General features: G+C 49.7%; 1 protein-coding gene across 2 annotated transcripts in view; it reads left to right on the plus strand.

The window, feature by feature from the left end:
- The window catches only part of SOBP (sine oculis binding protein homolog), a 94,130-nt gene that overhangs the window by 44,237 nt on the left and 26,968 nt on the right, over positions 1 to 22,925 (plus strand). Inside the window, exon 5 of one of the 2 annotated variants that reach the window (XM_032185052.1) lies at positions 11,342 to 11,437. The exons of the other annotated variant lie outside the window; for it this stretch is intronic. Within the exon in view, the coding sequence (XP_032040943.1) occupies positions 11,342 to 11,437 (96 nt within the window). The remainder of the gene's footprint in view (positions 1 to 11,341; positions 11,438 to 22,925) is intronic. 2 annotated transcript variants of the gene reach the window in all.

A 22,925-nucleotide genomic window follows, 5' to 3' on the forward strand; every position in this document is an offset into this window, starting at 1 on the left:
ACAGGACTGAGCACAGCTTGAAGGCCACCGCGCTGGGCAAGGAAGAGAGCTGCTTCTGCGTTTGGGCTCGTGCCCACAGCCTCCCCTCATCCCTCCCTAGCATCGGAGCTGCTGTCCTAGAGCATCACAGACCCCAGGGCAGCACCAGGCCGTGCCCCAAAGCTGGGGCTGACACCCCCTCCTCGACTGGAGCCGCTCGGCTTTTCACCACGCTGCCAGGAGTTGTCAGCTTTAACTCCGGCTTTTTTTTTGGCTCGTGTCGCAACCTAATAAGTTAGAGGCCAGCTTCTCCTGTCGATGTTTTTGCTGCACAGAAGGCTCCACATTTTGTAAGCTTTTACAGCACAGCTGTGTGCGGAGATAAAACAGAATGTGTATACAGTACGGCATGCATTCAGCTGATGCACTAGATTCTTCCCACCATATGTATGGAGTGGTGTGCATTTCACTCCGATACCTCACTGCCAAAACTGCCAGAAGCAAATAAACAAATGGCGGAAGAGAGACACCATATGACGCAGTGCCAGGCACATGACCGAGGCTTTCAGAAAGAGACCCCGGCTGCTTTGAAAGGATGTGTTACAGGCCAGTTTTTTTTCAGCCTCGCCTCTGCTGCGTGAAGTTTTCCGCCGCTGTACGCCGTGAAGCGTGCCGGTTGGTGGAGGACGTCGTAGATGGCCCCTTCCCGCGAGGCAGCTGATGTTTCAGCAGCTGATGTTTCAGCTCCTCGTTTCTTCGGGGCCAGTCATTCCCCGTCAGCTTTCACAAACAAGAGGAACAATGGGGGAGCACGAACGAGTCTAATTCGGGAAGGAACGCAACTGTAAAAAGACCCAACACATGCAATTAGGGTAATCAGATTAATATTAATAATAGCAACAATTCAACGATTCAGATATAAACAATGCAAGTGAGGCAAATAGTTGTTCCATCTCATTCCCCACATTAAAAAAAAAAAAGTCACCAAGTTGCATTTCACAGAATAGATGGTGAAGATGCCTGGAATAAACTGACATGCATGCTAATTACATGGTTAGACGTAATTAATTTAAATTGTAATTCTGTTCCTGAGTACCAAAAGGCAGCTCCTTGGCTTCTCTCCTTTCTGACCAGCTGAAGAAAAGCCAACGGTGGCCACTGCTGCGGTGCTCCTCTGCCAGTGGTGCCGGGCAGCACGGCCCCATGGTGCTGCCTGGTGGCCTGCAGGCTCCGTCTTCAACATCTGAGTCCGAACAGGGCTGAACATCTTTCGGGGAATATCTTGCTAGCCCTGGCCTTTGTCTAAGCTCGGCTTTGCCGGTGGGTGTGCTCAGGCACGCAGGTGCTGGCTTCACTTCAAAGAAACTTGAGGCACAGACTGAAGCAAAGGTCAAGCCCTTTTTTGTGCTTTAACATACCCGATGGCTGGATGGAGGCAGGAGAATTGGGTCTTGGATTTTGATGGGGTCAGGTATGAAATAGAAAGTTATGTCTTTTTTTTTTTTCAGCTAGCAGCAATATTCAGTAGAGTATCAACGTGCTTAAAGTGTTTATTTAGAGCTGTTTCTTCGCTTGATGCTTCTCTACCTCCGCGCAGTGGTAGGAACAAGAGCATTGGTTTCCCCCAAGCCTTGCTGTCTCCTGCTGTAAGATATACTGTGTCCAAGATAAATGCCTCTACGTCTCGGTTAAACAACAGGGAATTAGTGGAGCTGTACGTGGAGGATGAGAGGCCAAAGGCCGTATTTCTACAAGTTTCTCCAGGCTTTGCTTAGACATACATGTCATTTCAACCCTGCCCTAAAATGAGATACATAATTCTCTGCGCTGGTGACAAAGGGTCGAGCTTTTGGCCTTACAGCCTGGGAGTAGAGGAACGCCAGGAGCACCTCACTCTCTGAGCATTGCAAAGCCACCTGGCTGCCTCAAAGACAGCGTTTGGATGGAAGATCTGGGGGCTGCTGTGATTTTGGCAGCTCCCAGGTGCTCACAGGAATGCACTAGCCCCATCTCTTTTCTTTTAAGAGGTAGGATAGCGTATTTGTACATACATGTGTATTAACAGTGCTCAGAGTTGCAAACAGAACTGCAGTCAGATAGGCACTAGGGCTTGAAGTAAACTTTTGGGAATGGAGAGCAGTGGATTCCTGTCAGCGCAGAAGCCTGGCCAAGGATCTACCCCCAGCTGTTCCCCGTGGAAGAAGGCAGCGAGGGGAACGGGGAAGGAAAAGGTATTTTTCAGCAGATTTCATCTTACTGTGACAGAAAGGAGAAAGCTCGGAATGGGACTTTGCAAATCCCAAGGCAAGCTGGGAAGATAAATTATAGTTGTTTGCCTGAAAAGGTCTGTGTGCTCTGAACTTATGGGCTCGAGCAGACAGTTTCCTGGTTTTAGGCATGATATATGTTACTGGAGTCCCTCCGGGTGATGGAGGGGTTGCAATAGAAAATGGAAAACACAGGCAAGTTATTTAGAAATAACTTTTTTTTTTGCCTGTATTTGGAGCAAGCTGAGAGGTGTTTGAGTTATGTCCCGTTTGTCAGTAGGAGTGTAGCATCCTCTGTGCCCCTAACTTTAAAGAAAAGTGGAAATCCTGGAAAAGGAGGGGGCTTCCTGATTTGTCCTACATCCACCTGTCTTTGAAAGCGAAGCTTTGAGTAAAGGCCTCAGAAATGGTGGCGGGGAGGTGGGGGGAGATGTGCTGGACGTGGTGCTAGAGCCAGAGCCAGCGGGGGTGTCTGGGAGCATAATGAATGCTGCTCACCACCAGCCAGGTTTTGCCTTTGTCCTGCTCCTGACTGTCACTATCCCGCCCTTTATTGCAGCCATTCATCACCGGGAGAAAGGCTGGGAGATGATATTAAGGTTGGAGGAGATGCCATTTGTATCACAGCTTCCCCTCCTTTCTTTTCACCCTCTCCTTGCCCGTTCTCCTGCACGTGCTCTGTTCCTGTTGGGTTTTGCCCCCCTCAGCAGACTGCTCACCCCTTCACCCAGCTCGCAGCTGATTGCCTTAATAAATATTACGGCCCCACCGTTTTCACGTGGGAATGGCCCAAGTGGCACGTCACTCGTAGCCGAGGCAGGGGGAGATTTCTGTGTTCACACTTCAAAAGGCCACAACAAATCCAGGAATAGGTTCCTGCCTGCCTGGCATCGATCACAGCGTCGCGTTTCTCGTCGTGGAGCAGCTTACAGATGCCGCCGATTCAAGGGGAAGCCTTTCCCACCAGATCCGGTCGTTGTTTTGCCTTCCCCGCCTTTATTCAAAGCGCAGCGCTGTTTATACGCCACAAAGATGGGGATGAGGAAAAAGGGTTCGTGCAGAATGTGCCAGCTGCTGAAGTCTTATTGTTATCTTCTGTATCGATCAAGCCCCTGGTCTCTTAATTGGATATTGACTGTTGGGAGGCAAATAAGGCAAGCTGTCGGAGAGGGGAGGGATGGGGCGCGGGGTTTATCTTAATGGTATGTTGATCATTGCTAGTCTATAAAAGCCAGTGGGAGAGGAGTTCATTAAACCAGCCTGCAATTGCTTTAAAAAAAAAAAAAATAATATGCTCAGAGTCAAGATGATTAATCATATCTGTGATACCACAATCAGAGAAAATCCGCATTGTTGCTCGGGTATTTACAACGCCGGGGCTCGAAATACGCAGATGCAATGAAACAAATTCATTAGGGACAGCGATTTGTTTGGTCTGTGAGCCTTAGCTAACCGTCACCAACAGTCAAGGATTTTTAATTTTTATTTTTTTTCCCCCCCCCGTGTTGTGTTTGGTTTTTCTGCCTCCCCGCATCTCTGGCAGGCTGATTGGAAATGCGTGCCTGCCCCGCGCGGGAGCCTCTCCTCTCCCCTGCGCTGGGGAATCCTGGTAGGGACAGCAGCGGTGCAGAGCAATACTTGAGCTACCTGACAGGGAACCTCACAAAAGGCTCTGGAAAACGCTTTTACCCCATCAGTTGTAATAAGGGAGGCACGCCAAGAGGGAGGGAAAGCTCGTCGGGAGCGATCAGCTACGCCGGCGTGAGCTGCCCATTACCAAAATGGAATCTGCTGGGAAGGCTGTAGTATATTTTAATTTCTTTCCCGGCTATATTTTAGGCTGTGTATTGAATAAGTTGCAATAACTGTCAGGCAGAGTCCATTAGTGTCTCCGAATCGGGCCTGCCATGAATCAGAGGGGAGATTAGCAGGGTAGGCTCACTTTTATGAAGGTCCCACGCAGCTGTGACTTGTCGAAGAAGCGTTCAGAGGGGCAATAAACAAAGTTTATTTCGAATTATCTCAGTGTGATGCGTTCGCTGTCATATTTACTGTTTGACAATTCGGAACGGGTTATTAAAAATTTACGAGGCGGGCAGAGGTTTGTGGGCTTTGAAAAACGAGCGCTAGCCGCCGCCACCTGAACACACCTCGTCCATCACCGGGAGGGCGGCGCGGTCCCGGGGAAGCCAGGAAAAGCTGCAGAAGCTGCCTGCTTGGTGCTTATCCAGGAGAGAGGAAGGAAAAAGGTGCCTAAGTCTGGAATGTGAGGGGAAGAGGAGGCTTCACGGGGAGTTTGAGTGCGGAGGGGCAGCTCCCGGCTGGAGTCTGGGCCGCCTTCACCTGCTGGTGGGCCCCAGGCGCTGAGCTGCTCGCTCCTTCCACCCCTCGTGGAGCAGATTTTCCTTCCATTGCTCTTTCAGGATACACCGAAACTAAAATCCATCATCAGTTTTGGCCAAGTGTTTTCTAAATGATAGAAGAAGGGGCTGTAAGCGTACAGCACTGCAAGCTGCATGAGAAGAAAATCCCAATATTTTCCCAGCAGGGTGAGGAGTCCAGCAGGAAATCAGGGTTCTGCTGCACAGGATACGAAAACAAAACTGGGGGAGAAAAAGGTGTACTGAATCCAGAAAGCTGAATCTTTCTTTTTCTTTTTTTTTTTTTTCTTTTTGGTGCAAGTTTTGAGTGTCTTTTAAACACAGTAGGATGAAAGTTATGAGTTTAGCAGGCACCGGGGTAGCGCTGTTATTAGTATTTCCTTTTGATTCCCTTATAATATTACCTACATTATAATAGAATTTGCAGCTTGCATTTTAAATACAAACTGTGGATAATTTTGTACCACAAAATTGAGTGAAAAATGTAATACGTAAAGCTGTACCATTCTGAGGCACAGCCCTTGGAGGAAAAGCATTATTTAAAGGAAGAAAAGATCCATAAATAACTGTTTATCAGATTTGCAGGCACATTTGTTCAGAGTTTTTGGTGTGCTTCAGTTATGCAAGAAAATGAACGTGACATTCTTCGGTTGCTTTGACAAGGATAATTTCAGAAACGCTGCCCTATCATTCCACAAATTGGCACCTTCTCCTTCTTTGTCGTAATGCATTTTTCTGGGGCAGCTTTCCTCAGCAAAACTGCCTGTTTCCCAGGAGTTTTCACACCTGTTCAGAAAGGGACAACGAGGAGGAGTGGGATGGATTTAGGTAGGAGAGCAGCTTCGACCTGGCGACCATTTATTTTTCAAGTCAGAGAGCATTTCTTGTGTCAGCACGGTGGAGGAGGCTGCAGGGTGTTTGGAGTGATGCAGTTTCTCCCGTTTTAATCACACGAGCCAGATCCCTGCCTCCCTCAGCCGTTTCCACACCAAACCTTTTCCTAGCTGTGTGGATTCAAAACGCCTTTCTAACCCAGTCTGCCGTCAGTGCTGTTGTGTCCAGACTTTGCATTTGCTTTTGGTAGCCGTAGAAGTTCAGTGGCAACTAAAATTTGAGCAAAGGCTGGAGTCTGGGTCCAGGTTCAGCACCGTCCATCATGGACATACCACAGGAAAGCATCAGCAGCTCTTTCCAAGAGACAGGCAGACCAAAGGGTCTCATTTCTTGTTGAAGAAGCCTTCAAGGAGTTGAACCCCAGGCTCTGCTCTTGGACGGCCTCTTTGCAGGGCCATCTCCCTTCCTCCTCTGCGGTGATGCAGCTTTGCTTGCTCTGCAGGGGACTGCCTGCGGGCTCCCAGTCCTGATGCTGATGCTGCTCCTCTCGCCTCTGCTCGCTGGTGTCTCCCTCCAGGGTAGGTGAGACCTCGGCTCCCGGCTTAAATAGCGGCGCTGAGGCTGTGGGAGAGGAGCAGCGAAAGAAGCTGGCCAAAGCCCTCCTGGTTTCCTTCCGTGCACTTAATAAAGAAGTTACAAGAGGGCACGTTCCCAATTTCTTTTTAACTTTGTAGATCACCTCCAGCAGACAGATTGTCTCGTGGACCACTTCCCCTCCCCTTGGCGATCAGATGACATTCCTGCGGTGGCTACAGCAGTTGCTTACATGGAAAAATAACATTAGGAAAGTATTTAATGTATTTTTAGCTGTCTTTAAATGCATTTTAGCAGCTGGAAACAAGGGGAGCTAGTACCACATGACCTGCAGGCTCTCCAGAGGCCACCACCGAGTGCTCAGAGAGCAGGGAGCCCCCGGGCTGGGGAGCAGTGAGTAGCGTGGGCACCCCTTGCCTGGGCAAAGAAATCACAGCCGTAGGGGTTACGGGGCAGAGAGCAAGCTAATGGTCTCTGCTCACTCCAAAGCTCTGCGATTCGGGAAAATCCCAAAGTCCTTGCAAGGAGCAAACCTCCTGTAGAATATTAGCAGGGGCTTCCCCAAGGGAAGGGCTCGCTCCCTGCGGTGTCCTCTCCAGGCTGTGCTCCTGGCCAGGCTCCGCTCCTGACCGTGGGCTGCCACCAAGCCCCAGGCCAGGCCAGAGCGAGTACGTTAACATTTCTGGAAAGAAAATGCTCAACAGATGGAAGCTGAGTACTATTTTTACCGTTGCTGGTGCAGCAAATGCAGGGACCATGTCAATTGATTATGTGGGACAGCAGCAGCCCACGGGAACTAGAATTTCAAGGATTAGGGTCTCCCCGAGGATTGCTGCGGCTTGCAGCGAGATGTTTTTGGAGGAGGAGGAATTCCTCGCCCCTCTGGCCAGAGGGATAACCTCTGTGGGGAGAACAAACCGGGCTTTCTGCCCCCATCTGAGGGGGCAGCCTCCCAGGACAAGTATTAGGGGCGATGTGAACTTCCTCCGCTCATCGCAACGGGCTGCAAGCCTTGCAGGAGCTGTCTGCACTTCGGTAGCAGCGGTGTTTTGACTTTCCCAGCTTTTTTTGTCCTCCCAGAGATGCTCAGCTAATATGTCTGGGGGTGACCGTCACATGATTCACCCGTTTTAAAGGACATTTCGGGAAATTAGGTGGCAATTTTATACTGAGTAAGCAGCCTAATATTCTGTCGCTCTGCATTACTCAATTGGCCGTCGCTCCAAGAAATTAGATGTTAGGTGGTTTCGGTTAAGTGGCATCAAACTTTTTGTGGACCGAGCAGTAGGATTTCATGGCAAAAGCATTGTCCCGTTTTAATGAAAGCTTCGCATTAACAAGTTCCATCTTGATAAATTATTCTGTTCAGCCTGCCTTGTGACTTACGCTCTCTGAAGATCCTGCCCTTAATATTAAAATGCAAGCACAGATTTCCTCTCCCAGTACTAAGGCTGCGTGAAAAGCCACTGAAGCTAAGAAATCCCCTGTCTGGATCAAGATAATTTTTCTCTGAGAAGGAGAAACAAATATCCATGCTGAAATTGAAGCACTGTGGAGAGGAGGAAATTCTGCTGTAGATTGTTCTTCCTCCTTCTTGTTAAAAAAAGAAATCTCGACTTAATATATAGTCTGTTTCCAAACTACAGGCATCTTTCACAAATATAGGCTGCTTGGCTTAGGAACAGATAGCACAGTTTGTGTAGCCAAAGATAGTTGTCATGATGCACTTATTAATGAGTACACATATCTCTGAACATCAAATGCTGTGCTATTTTCAGAGAGGTCCTTTCAGATCGCTCTTTCTGTTCTTTTTCAAATTATTTTTCCTTACCCTTCCTGCCATCTTCCTTCAAAGCTCGGGGGCAGGAAACAGCAAGGGAAGGGACCTGGGAGAGGAGATGTGCTCCTCCATCCTGTTTCCCCAAGTCAGGAGCTACGCCGTGCATGTCATTCCTGACAGATGTTCGCCTAATCTGCTCTTAAAAACCTCCCGTGATGGGCCTTTGACAGCCTCCTTAGGCAATCTACTCTGGAGCTTTGCTGTACCTATCATTAAGAAGGGTTTCCTGATATCTAACCTGCAATTAAAGGCCGTGATTTCCTGTGCTACCCGTCATCACGCTGACCCTGCAGTCAAGCCAGCTCCACCAAGGCAGCTGTAGATCTTCCCTGCCATCAGCACTCCCTGGGTAACGTGCTCTCCTCTGCCAGAAGTCTCTGGCGTGGCGGTGGCCAGGTTTCCCTCTCGGATCCTACCCAGCTGGCCAGCTCAGGCTATCGAAGGGGGAGACCTGAAGTCCCAGGAGAGGCGCTGCCACAGAAAAGTTGCAGCAGATGTCTGGTGATAAAACTTCGAATGCTTACTGTGGGCTCCCAGGGCTCAGAATAAGTCCTAAAACCTTTTTTCTCCTGGAACGAAACGTGCTGTGAGAGCAGTCGTACCATACATTGCATACATGCAATCAATTGCAGGGAGCGCTTTGGGCGTGCAATTTTTGATGAGAGCATTTCTGTAACAATTGAGGAGTTGAAAAGCACTTAAAACATCACAGGGATGACAGGTTAGGCTTGCATTTTTTCCCCCCGGTTGCTTCCTTTTAAACCAAATACATCCCACGGCAGTGGGGCCTGCTGGAGAAGCTGTAGGTGCCAGTGTGCAGGGGGGCTGAGGCAGGTGCTTGCTGGCGTGCAGCAGTGATTGAGGGCGAGCCAGTACAGATACAGGCATATCGCAATATTGCAATGACAAGATAAACTCCGAGCCACTCATAACACGCTTCCAACAGCGCTGAACGTTGTAAGAGTCTTTCCTCCTACAAATTATTTACAACGGGAAGATGGTGGTGATGAATTCCTGTAAGGCAACAGGGGAAATAATTCTGACGGCTCAGGACAGGTATTTTTTACCACGGAAAGGAGCTAGCTGAGTATACGTTTGCTGCCTGAGTAAATGATGATAGCAGTATGCAGCTAAACTGGTTTTAAGATGAGGAAATTTTGGTGGCATCCAGAGTTAAATGACACGAGGGTGGGTAAGCAGGGAGCGCGTTGCTGTCAGCAGACCTCAGCTAGCCTTTGTTTAACCAGCAATTTTGGCAAGCGGGTCAAGGTCAGCGGGGCTTTGTCTCTGTATTTTGACACGTGCACCGCAAACACCCCGATATCCATTTCACGTTGTGAGGTGCCTGCGCCGACACCGTGCCCCCGGGACAGGCTGCGACGTGCAGCCCGGCGCGTGCACGACATCTACCGCAGTGCCAAGGTAGGATTTCGGGAGCCTGGGGGCACTGACAGCATCCCTGCCCCACGTAGGGTCCTGCCTGTCCCCTGTCACCTGGCCACGTGCAGGTTTTTCTTCCTCCACAAGCATTTTTGCGGGGCTGGCAGCTGCCTTTCTGTCTGCGCAAGGCATTGCTGAGCCGCTCGTCCCCCCGTTGAGTTGTAGGGTGCTTGGAAGGGCTTCAGTGAGCTGGCCGTGTTCCTTCACTCAGGAGAAAAAAAGGACAAAATTTGTTTGCAAAATGAGCTTTTTAATTATTTTTTATTATCATTTTTCATGAAACAGTTTTGGATTGGGTGTTCCAGGCAGTATGGGAGGTGGCCTTATCGCGTGGGAGAGGTCTCAGCTTCAGGCTAACAACTAGAAGAATACATTTCTGCCTTTGTCCATAGAAAAGGGATTTCAGGTGCTCGGGAACGCTCTGCCTCTTCTTTGTGGTTCGAAGGCAGAATATTTAAACATTTCCCACCCTGCAGCCACTGAGGCAGTGAAAGACAAAACCCACAAGCTGCTCTGATAGGCACATAACAAGCTGCCTGCTTCTTGTACGAACACACAGGTGTAGGTGCCACTTGAAATACACTTTCGGAGAAGCTTGGTGCTTTTAAAAATCGCATTATCTCTGGCGTGCAGAGTTTGGTAACTCCCCAGGATGGTCGAGCAGAGGCCCGAGGCACAGTTGGTGTTAGTCGATGAGGTCTAATGGCGTCGCGTCTTCCCCAACACCCCCCAGCGCCGCCAGCCCGCTGCTCCCCTTCCCCAGCCCTGCTCTAGAGGAGCCTCTCTGGGGGCAAACAAGTGCGAGGTGCAAAATATCTTCCACAAATGCCAACGCTAAAAACGTCCCCGCGCCGGGAGTGTGACACACGGCGAGAGGCAGCCGCGTGAGGCGGGGACGGGTCGGCAGCGCTGAGGCCTAGGTCCCCACATGTCACCCTCACCACAGGGCCCCCCGCCATGTCCCCTCCTTGTCACCCCCTCTCCCAGCCCTCCGTCCTCCTCCCCCCCAGCTCGTCGGGGCTTATTTAAATAAGCAGGCTGGCAGGGAGCCAGGATCTCATCATTTTAATGCAGTGTAAAAAAGGGAACGCGCATAATTATATGCGAGCCATATGCGAGGGAGACAGCTCAGCTGCGAAATTTCGGGGAGGCTGCGAGAGGGAGAGAGCGAGCAGGCAGGGATCAGATGAGACGGAGCGGAACAGAGTGCAAGTGTCACCCAAATGAACAGTGTAATGAGCGCGCTGCCGACACTCCTCCTCTCACCCACGGCTCCCTTTCGCTTCAGCCCGAAACCAGAGAGCGCCGCAGACGAGGAGGCAAATGCCGTCTGCAGGCAGTGGTGCTAATGGGCTCTGTTAATGTCTCCATTTAAACTTCGGCTTTCTTAATTAACGGTGCAGCTCCAAATAAGCAGGAACTTTTCATGCATCTTCGTAATTAAATATTTTTACCGCCTCTGATTGAAGGATCGCTGCTCTTGCTAGATGATTGCTCCTTTCAGGACTTCGCTTAAGCACGGAGGGGGAGTCCATTGATCTCCACTAGTGTTACATGTAAACCATGAAGTATGAAAACTTACTTATTTTTTTTTTTTGGCCTTGATGTTAAACTGAAAAATACATTCTCTAGGGATTGCTTACGCATGTCAAAAAGTTTGAACGAGTACGTATGTAATGTAATCCTGAAAAATGCAATGGAGTGTATTGAAACCCTGAAGTTACTCACGGTTTCCAGCTCACATATTTCATTTGGGGGTTGTCTTTTGTTGTTCTAATTATTACACTGCAATGCATTTGCATGTTCAACCTACGCTGGGTAAGAAAGCAGCACCCCAAGTTCTCGTATCTAAGAGGGGTACTGCGTATTTAAGCAAACTCTTTAATAATGTTGTATTTGGGGATTCCCGTCTGTTTTAATGATCTGAGCTGTTATGCTTTTAGCTATTTTTTTTTTTCCTTCCATTATTTGTAAGTCCCTAAATAGGCCATTATATTTCCCTTCAGGCTAGAGATGAAGATGGACATGCTGAAAATTTTCCCCAGCAGCACTATGCTAAGGAAACTCCAAGACTTGCCTTCAAGAATAACTGCGAACTACTTGTAAGAATAACATACTTACAACAAGTCTAGATTGTTACTTTAGCACAGTGAAAACCGTTTTATTTTTTTCTGAAAGGCTTTTGTTCATTATGACATACATTATGAAATATTACAGTTTTTTTTTTCTTTTTTTTTTTTTTTTTTTTCCTGTTTAGCATTGTCATGCTAGTTCTGGTATCCGTGAACAATAATTTTAAGATCTCAAATTGCTTGAAAATCTCGTGTGTTTGATGACAGAACGTGAGCGGCCTTGTGGCCCTGCCTGGCTGGGCACGGTGCATGGGGGTGAGCTGGGTCGGGGGTGGCTGGGAGAGCCTCCGAGGACCCCCAGACCCCTGGAAACCCTCTGAGATCCCTCAGACCCTCCAGCCCCCTCGCCCCCATCCACCTCCCGGCTCTGCATCGCCTCGGGCGCCTGTGGCTGTGCAGGGCTGGCAGGCAGCGCTCCCGTAGGGCTCAGCTCTTCCTCCACCTCCCAGCCCTCTCCTCGCCTCTCCTCTGCTGCGGGGAAAGAGCGAAAGCCAGGAAAGCACTGACAGGGAGCCTGGAGTGTTTACGAGCCGAAGGAGAGCCGATATCAGCTGCGAAAGGATCTCTGTTCCAAGGCAGGGTTAATTCGCTGTTCATTTTAGCATTTGCAGCTAGGCAAGATTAAAAGCAAGCAGGAATGCCTATTATATTTCTATTAAATGAATCTGTTGGGACCTAATGTTCTTGATTAGCTTGCGAAAATGAGTGCTCCACGATGAGTTTTTCTGTTTACCTAAAGTAAACAGAGACTGAATTGCAATATATTTAAAAGAGATTCACGCACTGCGCTTGAAAATGGAGTCTTAGATGAAGCGGTAGGTCTCTCCCTCACACTCGCCTTTCTTCTTGGCCGTACCTAAGTAAAATGTGTCACTTGGCTAACTGGAAACATTTGCAGAGAACTGTAACGCTGGGTTAGATTTTGGAACAACCCACAGCGCCTTTTTTCTAATTTTAATGCTCGGGAGGGGGGTGGTGGTGGCAGAGTAAGCTGCGCTCCCACCGCACCGAAACCTGCGCCCGCCTCCCCTGCAGCAAACATGGGACTAAACGCCAGCCTTGGCCCAGGGGGGATGTCCAGGGGAGCTGAGCCCCTGAGCTGGCGTGACCCAGCATGGGAACCAGCTCTGAGATTACTGAACTTTGTGAGGGATGTCCAGACTCTGCTGTCCCTTTGAGACAGGCTTGGCACTTGTACTGGGGGACCATAGGCTGGTGTACCCCCCAGAGCATCCCTAGTGCTGAGCCATCCCCCACCGGGTTGTGACAGAGTATTTAGAGCCAGATGTGTCACTCGGAAGGGTCAAGAGGTTCCCCGTGTAGTTCCCCAGACCAAAAGGGATTTGAGCCTTACGACCCAATCTTGCTTCCTCTTGAATCCTTTGCGAAGTTCCTGTTGGTTTCAGGGGCAGCAGGGTTGCGTCCTAAGGCGAGGACACGAGGCAAACACAAAAAGGGATTCCCTGCTGTAGTCACAATTACTGTGCCAAGCAAGTGGAGCGGTTTCTTCAAGGCCAGGCTTAATTACTGTGCCCCAGCTCAGGCCAGGTCTGAGGAACCATCGCAGCCCACCACATGCCCCTGAAGTCAGCAGGGCTCTCAGTGCTGCAGGAGTTCAGGGCTAGGGTCGTGAGACAACACAACGGCATGTATACAAAATAAGAAATGTATTATTTTGACTGAAAATCTGCTTTATCTTTAGTGCAAGCTATCAAAGAACCAATTAACCCCCCTTGTACTGTTAAAATCAAGCATTCTTTCGGTGCCCAGTTAATTATTCCTCCATCAGTATGCATGTAAGTTGCTGCATTGTTATAGCGCTTCTGTGCCTGGCAAAAGCTCAAATCATCCAAGTTAGTCTTTCATGTACTTTTTTGGACAAGTTTCAGTTCTTGTTTAAGGAAGTAATAAAAGCAATTTGTCATAGCTCTATTTTTCCTATGCGATTGGAAACAAAATTGGCAGGGATGGAACCTGTGCTCAATTCGCATGCGGGGGGGGAAAAAAAAATAGACAAATGATGAGTATATACCTCTGCTGTCTTTAAAGGTGTATTTTAGGAGTTTTCAGTGAATATCCAATGCTGGGCTGTGATGTGGCTTTGGTGGGGGGGGTCTGGTGTTATTATTTGTTGAAGATGCTCCATGTTTCGCAGCGAGGTAGTGGTTTGCCTTCTGTATTTGCACTTTTTTGGAAACAATGCTATGTTAACATGTGCTTGAGAGTCAAATGAATTGCACGGGAACTGGTCAGTAAGACGGTGTCTTTCTCCTGAAGGCTAGTTGGTATTCCTGTGTTTTCACTAGCAGCTATCTCCTCGGGTGGGGAGAGGGAAAAAATACGAGGGAAAGGAGTGGGGACAGCTGCTTCCTCTAGAAAACATTTTTCCAGTGCTAATACCTTACCCAGGCTCTACCAGTGCAAGGCAGATGCTGACTTCTTGCTGTTGGAGGAGCGGATAGCTGAGATTTTGGAAGGAAAGAGAAACTGAAACTCGTTTGTGCTTTGGAGAACCGGGAAATCCTTGGAGTTTTCTTAGCACAGCCAAGAGCAAGTGCAGTGATAGCCTGTCAGGTGAGCTGGAAAGCCGAGGCTCAGAAGTGCTTTCTTTGCTTTAGGGTTGAGCTGCCATTTTCCAGCAGGGCTTGCTCCAGCGAGCGCGGGCTGGGGAGATGCTCGTGCTCCGGGGGCGCTGCCAGGAGGGATGCAGGGGCCGGGCGCTGCTGGCTCTGCACGCCAGGAGCCGAGCTGCACGGGCTGCATGCTAATAGCCTGGGTCACGGGCAGCAGCGAGAGCTTTAACTCCTCACGACTTGGAGGGATTTGAAAGCGCAGCAGCCCACGGTATTGCAGGCTGTGTGCTCTCTTCCTTGCTCGTACCTTGGAGGAGGAGGTGCTTTGGGCAGAGAGGTGCTGCTCAGCCATGTGCTTTGTTTTGAGACAGAGAGAGATGAAATGGGAAGAAGAACGAGTTACAGTTTGGGCAAAATAACCCCCTGAGTGCTTACGGTGGTTGTGCGCGTGAGGAGAAGCAGAGACAATTCAAGGTTTTGGTTGGCACAGAAAGCCATTGTGCGGTTATGGGATTAGGCGAGGGTATTCACGCCCCGTGTTAAATCCAGATATGTCCTGTGTCACGCTGGGTGTTGTAGAGCACGGAAGGCAAAAGCGGATGAGATGCTCCAGTCATTGAGGACATAAAATTTCCCCTGTGAGCTTTTCAGCGGCTTTGAGGATCCCGTTTTCTTAAGGTTAGCTACCCGTGATAAATACTGGGAACTGCATAATACAAAATTTCTTTTTAAAGAGCCGGGCCAGCGCGCTGTTCTGGCCAGCCAGCCACCCTACTGCCGTAGGCGCTGCTTCAGGATTGTAATTTCTTATTCCACGAGTGGCTGGAAGCTTTCCTGTTAGGCTGGAAGCTTTCCTTTTAGGCCCATCTCTTCGCTTCCACGCGGCAGAGGCAGAATTTCGTCCTCTGGAAGCTGATTGTAAAAGAGCAGTGCAGGCCAGCGCACAGTGGATGTGGGCAGAGAGATGGGATTAGCTGCGGAGAAAGGGCAGGCTGGGATGAAAAGGCCGCTGAAAAGACCGCAGCCCCAGCCCCAGCCAGCTGAAATTCCTCAGCCATTGCCTAGAGAAAGGGAAAATCCATCTGGCACCTACCCAGGTTAGTCAGGGCAGGAAGAGCCATGCTTGGGTGCCTTTTAACAAAAGTGGGAAAGAAAAAAAAAAAAAAACAACCAGCGGCTCGTCCTTCCCCCCTCCTGGCTGCCCAGAATATGGAGTCAAGGTTTCGGAGCGGCGCACTGCTGGGTGAGCGCAGGAGGGCCTGATGGGTTAAGGAAATGAAACGCCAGGTTGCTTTCCAGATCATTTGTTTATGGAGATGAGCCGAGCACCACCCACCACTCTGGGATTAGATGTAAAGCAAGCGAACAACAAAACAAAATATAAACACCCTGAAAAAAAAAAGAAAAAAATATCATTTCCAGGCCCACACCCAGCCGCGAGCCGTGGTTTTGCTGCAGTAAAAGCGTGGCCTTTTTCTCTCTGAAATCAAAGTGTGCTCCTAGCAGTTCTGCTCGGGGAGGATAAATTTGGGACTCCAGTGCGCGATGAGCTAGGAGAGAGTCCTGGTGTTTGGAGGCTGTTCTGTAAAAGACACAAAATGACACACGCTTATCCCCTCGCTTCCCCTTCCCCCCTTTCTGTTGCCCTAGCGGAGAGAGGTGCAAAAGCAGAGCCCACCTGGGGTAGCTCTCCCTTCTGCTTTCAGGTTCAAGCCAGCAGAGGGAGAGGGAGAGCACCTCCTCGGCCTCAACTCCTCAGCCTCATCCAAGGCTGGGACACCGGGGCTTTCTGCCCGCAGCCCCACGGCTCACAGGGCCCTGGGGACACCTCCAGCCTTCAAGGCACGTCCCCACTTGGGACATTTTCCAGCCAGGTGGCGTCGTCACACGAGGATGTGACACTTAGCGCTGGGTGAGCACGAGCTTGGCTGTCCTCAGCAGGAGGCAGCCTGCTAGTTTTTGACATTAGCATTATTATTGTTGCAAAAAACAAAGAAGAAACACGCATTTGTTAAAAAGGCAAATAATTAAAACCCCATTACTGCTCCAGTTCTGTCATCTTCCTTCCCAGAACCAGCACTAGATATTTTACTAATAAATGTGCAATTATTGGTGACCTCGGAATCATTTCTCCACCCTTAATTTCTCCTCGCTGCAACGCTGTGTTTTATTGCTCTGTTTTTATTTTTCGCTTTACTCCTTGCTTTCCTCATTTGCTGTGTTCACTGAAATTATAATTTTCATATTAAGCATGTTCTCATTGAAAAACTGCTTTCTCAAAAATGATTTTAAAGGAACACCAATCTTCTTATTGGCTGGGAATTTGGACAATTAAGAAGTTAAGAAACTGTTAGCTGAAAATGCATTTTAGTAGGCTATTTTTTTTAATAATGATTGCAATAAATTTTAAGGTAAAAATGCTTGAAAAAAAAAAAAGTTAGCTCTCCCCCCACCCAAACCTCTATAAAACTGGAAAAAAAAAAAAAACCATGGGTTTGTATCTCTTGGAAAGAAAACAAGCTGTGAATCGGAGCCTTGCTTTATGAAACTGGCATTCAGAGCCGATTTAAATAAAATTCAGACAGTTTTTATAGAACGCTAAAGAATAAAGATTTGCCTTGTTCCAAAAGGAAGGGAAGTGTGGTGAAATAAAATTCATCGCATTTCCTTCCACCTAAACTGGACATAAAGTTCCCACAGTCGCCCCCCGGAGCTGGATTATTTTCCTTTTGGGGTGTGTGCGGAAGGGGCAGACGGCTCCGCAGAGGAGATGCCAGGGGGCAGCCTGGGAGCCCTGCACTCCTGGAGCACCAGGGTCAGACCCCAAAACCAGCTCCTGGTCCTGGGCCTTGCTGCCTCCATCACAGGGGTGCAGTGAGAATGGGGTTTGTAAGGTCCGAGAAGACACCATATGGGTTGGGGGAGCGCCTGTCAGGCTGCAGTTGGCTTCTGCCTCGTGTTGCTGGCTACGTTGCCCTCCACGTTAAAAAGGACAAGAGTTTGAAGTGTCACCACTTCGCCAGCCTTCAAGTGAAGGGAGCAAACGTGAGACAGCGGGGTTTTGACAATCAGTAGCCAACACTTTTTAGCTCTCAGAATTAAGGCCCAGCCCGTGGCTGAGCACTCCGAGGAGAGCCTGTCCGCAAGGAGTGTCCCTCCTGTCATTTTTACATCTGTGACGTGTTGTGGTGCGCCAGTGACATGTCTTCACTGTGTCGCTTTCAGGATGGGGGAAAAAAAAAATCCCCAAATATAAATCCTGCATTTTATTACAGAAGTTAATACCAATAATTACTTAAAATTTAATGAATTTCAGTTCGCACTTAATTGCTTTTGAGTAGTTCACTTAACTTATTAAAAAGAAGCAAGGACACACTCATTTAATGAGCAGCAGAAGCCTTGGCCTAGCATCTGCCTACATTCTCTTTTCAATTAATCAATTATAGTCCAATGGTGTGTAATTACACATTAAGAAAGTTATTGGATATCTCAGCATGGCTGTCCCAGGGGGCTCATGAATACACTAATATAACACACCTGTAATGACCTGTTCTCAGATCTGCAAATTGCTCCCATTTCTCTCTCTCTCTCTCTCTCTCATCGCTAAATGAAGATGAGAGCAATTACCATTAACTTTTTGAGTCACATCTAGTCAATGAGAGAGAGAAAAAAAAAATAAAAGAGCCCTAGCAGCATTCGTAATAAATCTGCCTCTTGGTGCTGGGTGGGGGTGCCGTGGGTGGGAGGAAGAGGCAAAATGCGTCTGCTCACATCCAGGAATAATTCACCCGGCGTGCTCGGGCTCGGGGCAGGCTCCGGAGCTGATCCCTATGCAGAGGCTCCAAGCCCGAGCCTAGCAACTAAGCCGTGTTGCTGTTGTGCCCGGGGTTTTTTTGCGAGCGCTCGAAAGAACAAAATTGACTATGTAGTGGCACAAAGGCTGCGCCCGGGCGAGGGGCTGCGCTCGCCGCCGCTCCCTTATTAATGCATAACAAATGAAAGGCAGGAGAGGCTCCGCATCTGCATAATGAAGCCTGACAGATTCTCAATTGGCGGTGGAGTCAGCTGAAGGGCCCAAAAACACGCCGTGGAAGCGAGCCTGTGATGGCTCCATAAGTCAAACCGGGGGGTGATATCTGTCAGTGTTTTTATCCATGTTGTCTCGCACAGCGTGATTTTGCTGCGCTGCTGTGGCTCGCTCCGAGAGGCGGTGTCTGCTTCCCTGCACGAAGCGTTCTTGTTCCTGCTTTCATTTCGAGCTGGGGATCTTTCAGGTGGGTGTAGATGCAGATTAACACACGGCAGTACCTCGAGCACAGCTGTTCCTGGCACACGGGGTCCGTTTTGCTGGTAGCGATCTGAATTCAGATCATTTCGTTGCTGCACGCCTGGCACCACACTGGTATCAGCGCCTGCGGTGAAACCTTCATAGTGCTGGAGGCCGCATCCCTTTTTAGGATGGTGGCCTTGCTGTAGGTGTCCCACAGGGTGTCACTGGTATTCAGGTGGTCAGACGTGGCTCCCAGGTGCACTGATAGCTGAGGCAGGGGGTGTTTCACTCTGGTTCCCACCCGTGAGCCGTGTCTTCCCAGTCCCATAGCACCCTCTGGCTTAGGACACGCTGTGCTTCACGTCCCTACCTGTAGCAGCATCTCAGGGTTTGACAGTGGGGCCGAGCTCGCTGTTTAGGTCCCGCTGTCAGTAGATGGAAGAAGGCAAACACCTCCGGAGCGTGATTTACTCCGAGCAATCAGTCACGGATCTAGGATTGGTTACAGCACCTCTGGAGGTGCCTGCATCTGCCCATTACCCAGATAAATACTTTCCACGTGACGCCGACATTTTCAGCAGCTGTAATCACCAGTTGAGCAGGGTATTTCTGCATCTGTACCACTCCGAGCTCACGCACAGAGCCATGCAGTTCAAGCAGAGGACTCTCCGGTTAGGTGCCCGCTAACTTTAGGTTGAGGTGTCTCCAGCTCCGGAACGAGGCTGCTGTTATTTAATTACTCGTACGTGCAATCGGAGCTGGAGATTAAAACGTTAGAAGTGCAAAGTGCTATCTATTATTTAAAGCTGTGTGGTACTCCGAGCAGCTAGCAGCAGCACCCTCGCTGTTTGCAGACAGGATCATTTATTACGGGCTGTTACCCGACATCACGGTGCAAAGCAGGCTCCCCGCTTTACCTCGAGGTGTCTAAAAACGATTTGGCGGCGCAGGCAGCGCACAGGAGCTGAAGCAGGCAGCGTAGATCCCACAAAGTGATCAAACCGTGCGTGCGTACAATGTTCTCAAATTCTGCTCGATGCACAGCTTTGTTTATACTCGGGACCCAAATTAAATTCTGTGCTTGGGTTGATTTTTCTTTCTTTTTTTTTTTTTGATCTGTGCATGAACGATCAATTAAAAATGTTTTAAACAGGGAAGGGAACCCAATGATGTTACAGAGCTTTAATACACAGTACAATATCCTGTTGCACGGGGTAGTTAAATGTGGGTCCTAAAAAAGCTGTCAATTGGCTCTTAGGTTGTTGAGGTTGTGCGTCTGCTGGGGAGGAGGGTGGTATTTCATTCAGCAGCACAAATTCCTTGCTATTTGTATTCCCTGCAAGAGGCTGTAACTCTTTGCACGTCACGTTCCTAATTGAGCAATAAACTCTGCATTGTACCAATACTTTTTATTATGAGGAATAAACACGCTTCTCCGAGACAGGCAGAAAAATAATTGACCACCTGTGCCCAGTCCTGAAGGAGCGTTGCTGCACATGCCACTGAAATTCATGTCAAGACGGGGAAACTGTCGTTTCCTGAGAGGTTTCTGGTTTTTTTCTTTCCACTATGGATCCCGCACATGTCTACGTTGTACCAGGGTAGATTCCCAACCCACAGGGGAGTCACTGCCCCTCTCTGTGCCCATTCCAGCAGCAGCTTCCCTTGTTAAATGCATTAAATAGGGGGGCCAGGTTTTGGTTTGAGCCTGGGATGCCTTTCCATCCAAGCCTTGCCATCCTACCAAGTCGTAAGGCGTGAGGGCTGCTTGAAGCTGAGATATTAGAGAGCTAACGGGCTAAGGACAGAGGAAAGGTAAATGCTTCTCTCGTCGGCTCTTCTCCACTTGCTGTTAATAAACCTCAGCTCAGTCAGCAGGTATTTGGGAGGCAGCAGGCAGGCAGTGCCCCAGATGTGCACGCACAGCTGGATGGCTCTGCCCGCCCGCTGTTGCAGGGACAGGCTTTGTGCAGGCTCTGGAAAACATCCCCAGCTTCCTCGTGTGCACATTTCGGTTCTTCTCCGAGCGACTGCAGGAGGCTGAGCTGCGCAAATGTTTTTTCTCCCCAGAGGGTTTGCGCGGTGCATTGCCACCGGGCGCTGCGCTGTCATCCTCCTCAGCCACCGTGCCCAGCTCATTTAATGAGGGATACGTCGCTGATGTGTTTGCACAGGCCAGCAGCCCAGCTTTTGGTCTCTTTTTTTAATTTTTTTCCTCCAGCCACAAACCGGGGCTGAAAGCTGAGGCCTGGGTGAGTGCCCGCTGCCCAAAGGTCGCCCCAGATCAGCAGAGAAGGGAGATAACCGGAGGGCCTGGCTGGCCGCACGGCCCCCACATAAAGGGAGACATTTCTCTGCCTTTGTTACCAAAATCCTTCCCTGGGACCTAGCCGAAACGAAGAGAGAGACAAGAGAAACCCAGGGAAAGAGGGGAAAAAAGGGCATGGGCTTGTGGTGAGGACAGGGAAGTGACTTCAGGTTGCTGTGACGCCGTGTGGGTGCTGGATGTCTCTCCGAGTGCAGCGTCCCCAGGAGGGGGAGGAAAACCCAACGGGGAGGGAGGGGAGGGGAGCAAACACCTCCTGCAGATGTGGCATCCGAAAAGCTCCCCAGCCAGCACAACTATTTTTAGCCAAAGTGCAAGCAGTGATAGATGCCACGGGGCTGCTGTCACTAAAATTTGTATTTAAACAAGTCGGCTTTGCAGATCGAAACGAGCAAGCGCTGTCTCTCTGCTCGCTTGCCTGTGCGGAAGCCATCAGCTTTGCTCCTTAGCTCCTGCAGCTTCTCTCCTGCTTGCCGGGGCCTTGTGTCACCTCTGCCTTACACCAGCATTGAATTTGGCCAATTATCTTACCTAGGTGTCTCGTAGCTATCGAGGTCTTGAAAAGGTCAGCGGCAGAACGCGGCTGGGCAGCAGCCTTTTTTGAAGTCGTCGGCCTGGAAGCTTCGCTTCTAGCATCATTAGAAAATAATTGCCTGTGAACGTCCAGGGATTTGAATCTACATGTGGAAGCTCTGGAAAGGAGGGCAGGAGGGTTTCAAACGTTATTGAAGCAGCTGCTGCCAGCACCGCTGAGCACGGCTGCTGCCTCTCACCTGCCCCGCTGCCAGCATCTCGGCCCGTTTCTCCAGCCAAGTCCCCTCAGCTCTCTTTGTCTCTGCCCCGTGCTCGTACGAGGGAGATATTTGCCCTTCTGAGGCAGATATGGAATCATGATGATAAATTTCTCCTGCTTGCTTTGCCCTCATCTCACCCCTTTTGCCCACGCTGCTGCCGGCCGGGGCCGGATGGCTGCAGGACACAGCCAGAGCAGGACACGGGGTACAGGACCTGTGAGAGCGCCGTCCCTGCCGAGCCGTGCTAATAGCACTTTATTTCTCAGATACCCTCCTTCCGAACACCGGCGTCATTTAATTATTGTAATGCTGCAAATTGAGGTGCCCACACACCAATTCAATCTAGCTGTAATTATTCTGTGCGCGGTGCCAACGAGGCGCGCACCGAGAGCGAGCGGCGCGCTTGTGAGCCGGCGGCTGATTTATTACGGGTCGCCTCACGCCCCTCCGCCCGCACCGCCCGAGCCGGGGGCAGAGAAACCAGCCCTTTGTGTGTGTGCAACCCACAGAAACATTTCTTCTTAAAATCCAGCGGGGAGGAGGCTCCAGGTATTGCCTCCATCCCAGGGAGGGGAGACGGGCAAGGTGTGGCACGTGTTGGCCCAGACAGCCGAGATCTGCGGGCTTGCGTTTCAGCAGCTAGGGGCACGTTGTCTTCCCCCCACATAATTACCACGGATTTTGATCTGTAGGTATCTCCTTTTCTCAATCCTGGTCAGTCAGCCTTGCTTTTTGGGATGGGAGGCACCATGTCCTGCCTTGCTGTGCGGCTCGGCGCCCTCCTGCTCTCCCCGCCTGGGCAGGGCCCTTCCTCTAACACCGCGCTGCTCATTATCCCCGGCATTTCCAGGCTAATTTATAGGACATTTGGTTGATTTGCATAAGCCAGCAAGCACACAGAAGATGTCTCCACAATAAAGGAGGATGCCAAAATCAGGATTTATGTGAAAACATGAATTCTGGGGGCGGGGAGAGAGGCATTTTTAAGAAGCACCGATCTCTAAACCAACACCTCTGATAGAAGTCCCAGAACCCTGTCTACCTACTGCAATGAGGCTCCCATATAATTGTCCACAATGGAGCTCGGGAGCAAATGGGAGAGTTGTCATTCTGGGACCTGGTGGCTGTCCTTGATTTATGCATTATTGTGTGTGTTTTTTTTAGACAATTACAAAATAAGAGCACTGGGAGAAGTGTTTTAGTGCACCCTGCGAGGTGCCGGTGTGGGATTGCCACGGAGCAGAATGGCGACTGGCTTTCCTTCGATGATTTCCAGCACCGGGCTGCTTCACCTCCAGGTGCAGATGGTTTTTCTCCCTTCGTTGCAAAGACCGCCAGGGATTTGAAAGCGAAGCCGGTTTCTTTACTCTATCCCTAATACGTCTTCTGCCATTACGAGGCCTCTGAAGAGCACATTAAGTCCATATTTACCCCTGTGCAATCTAATTAACTTCCAGAATAACTGTGCAGGTGTAACTGAGATCTCAGTTTGAAG

The sequence above is a fragment of the Aythya fuligula genome, chromosome 3, assembly GCF_009819795.1.
Source record: "Aythya fuligula isolate bAytFul2 chromosome 3, bAytFul2.pri, whole genome shotgun sequence".
NCBI lineage: Eukaryota > Metazoa > Chordata > Aves > Anseriformes > Anatidae > Aythya > Aythya fuligula.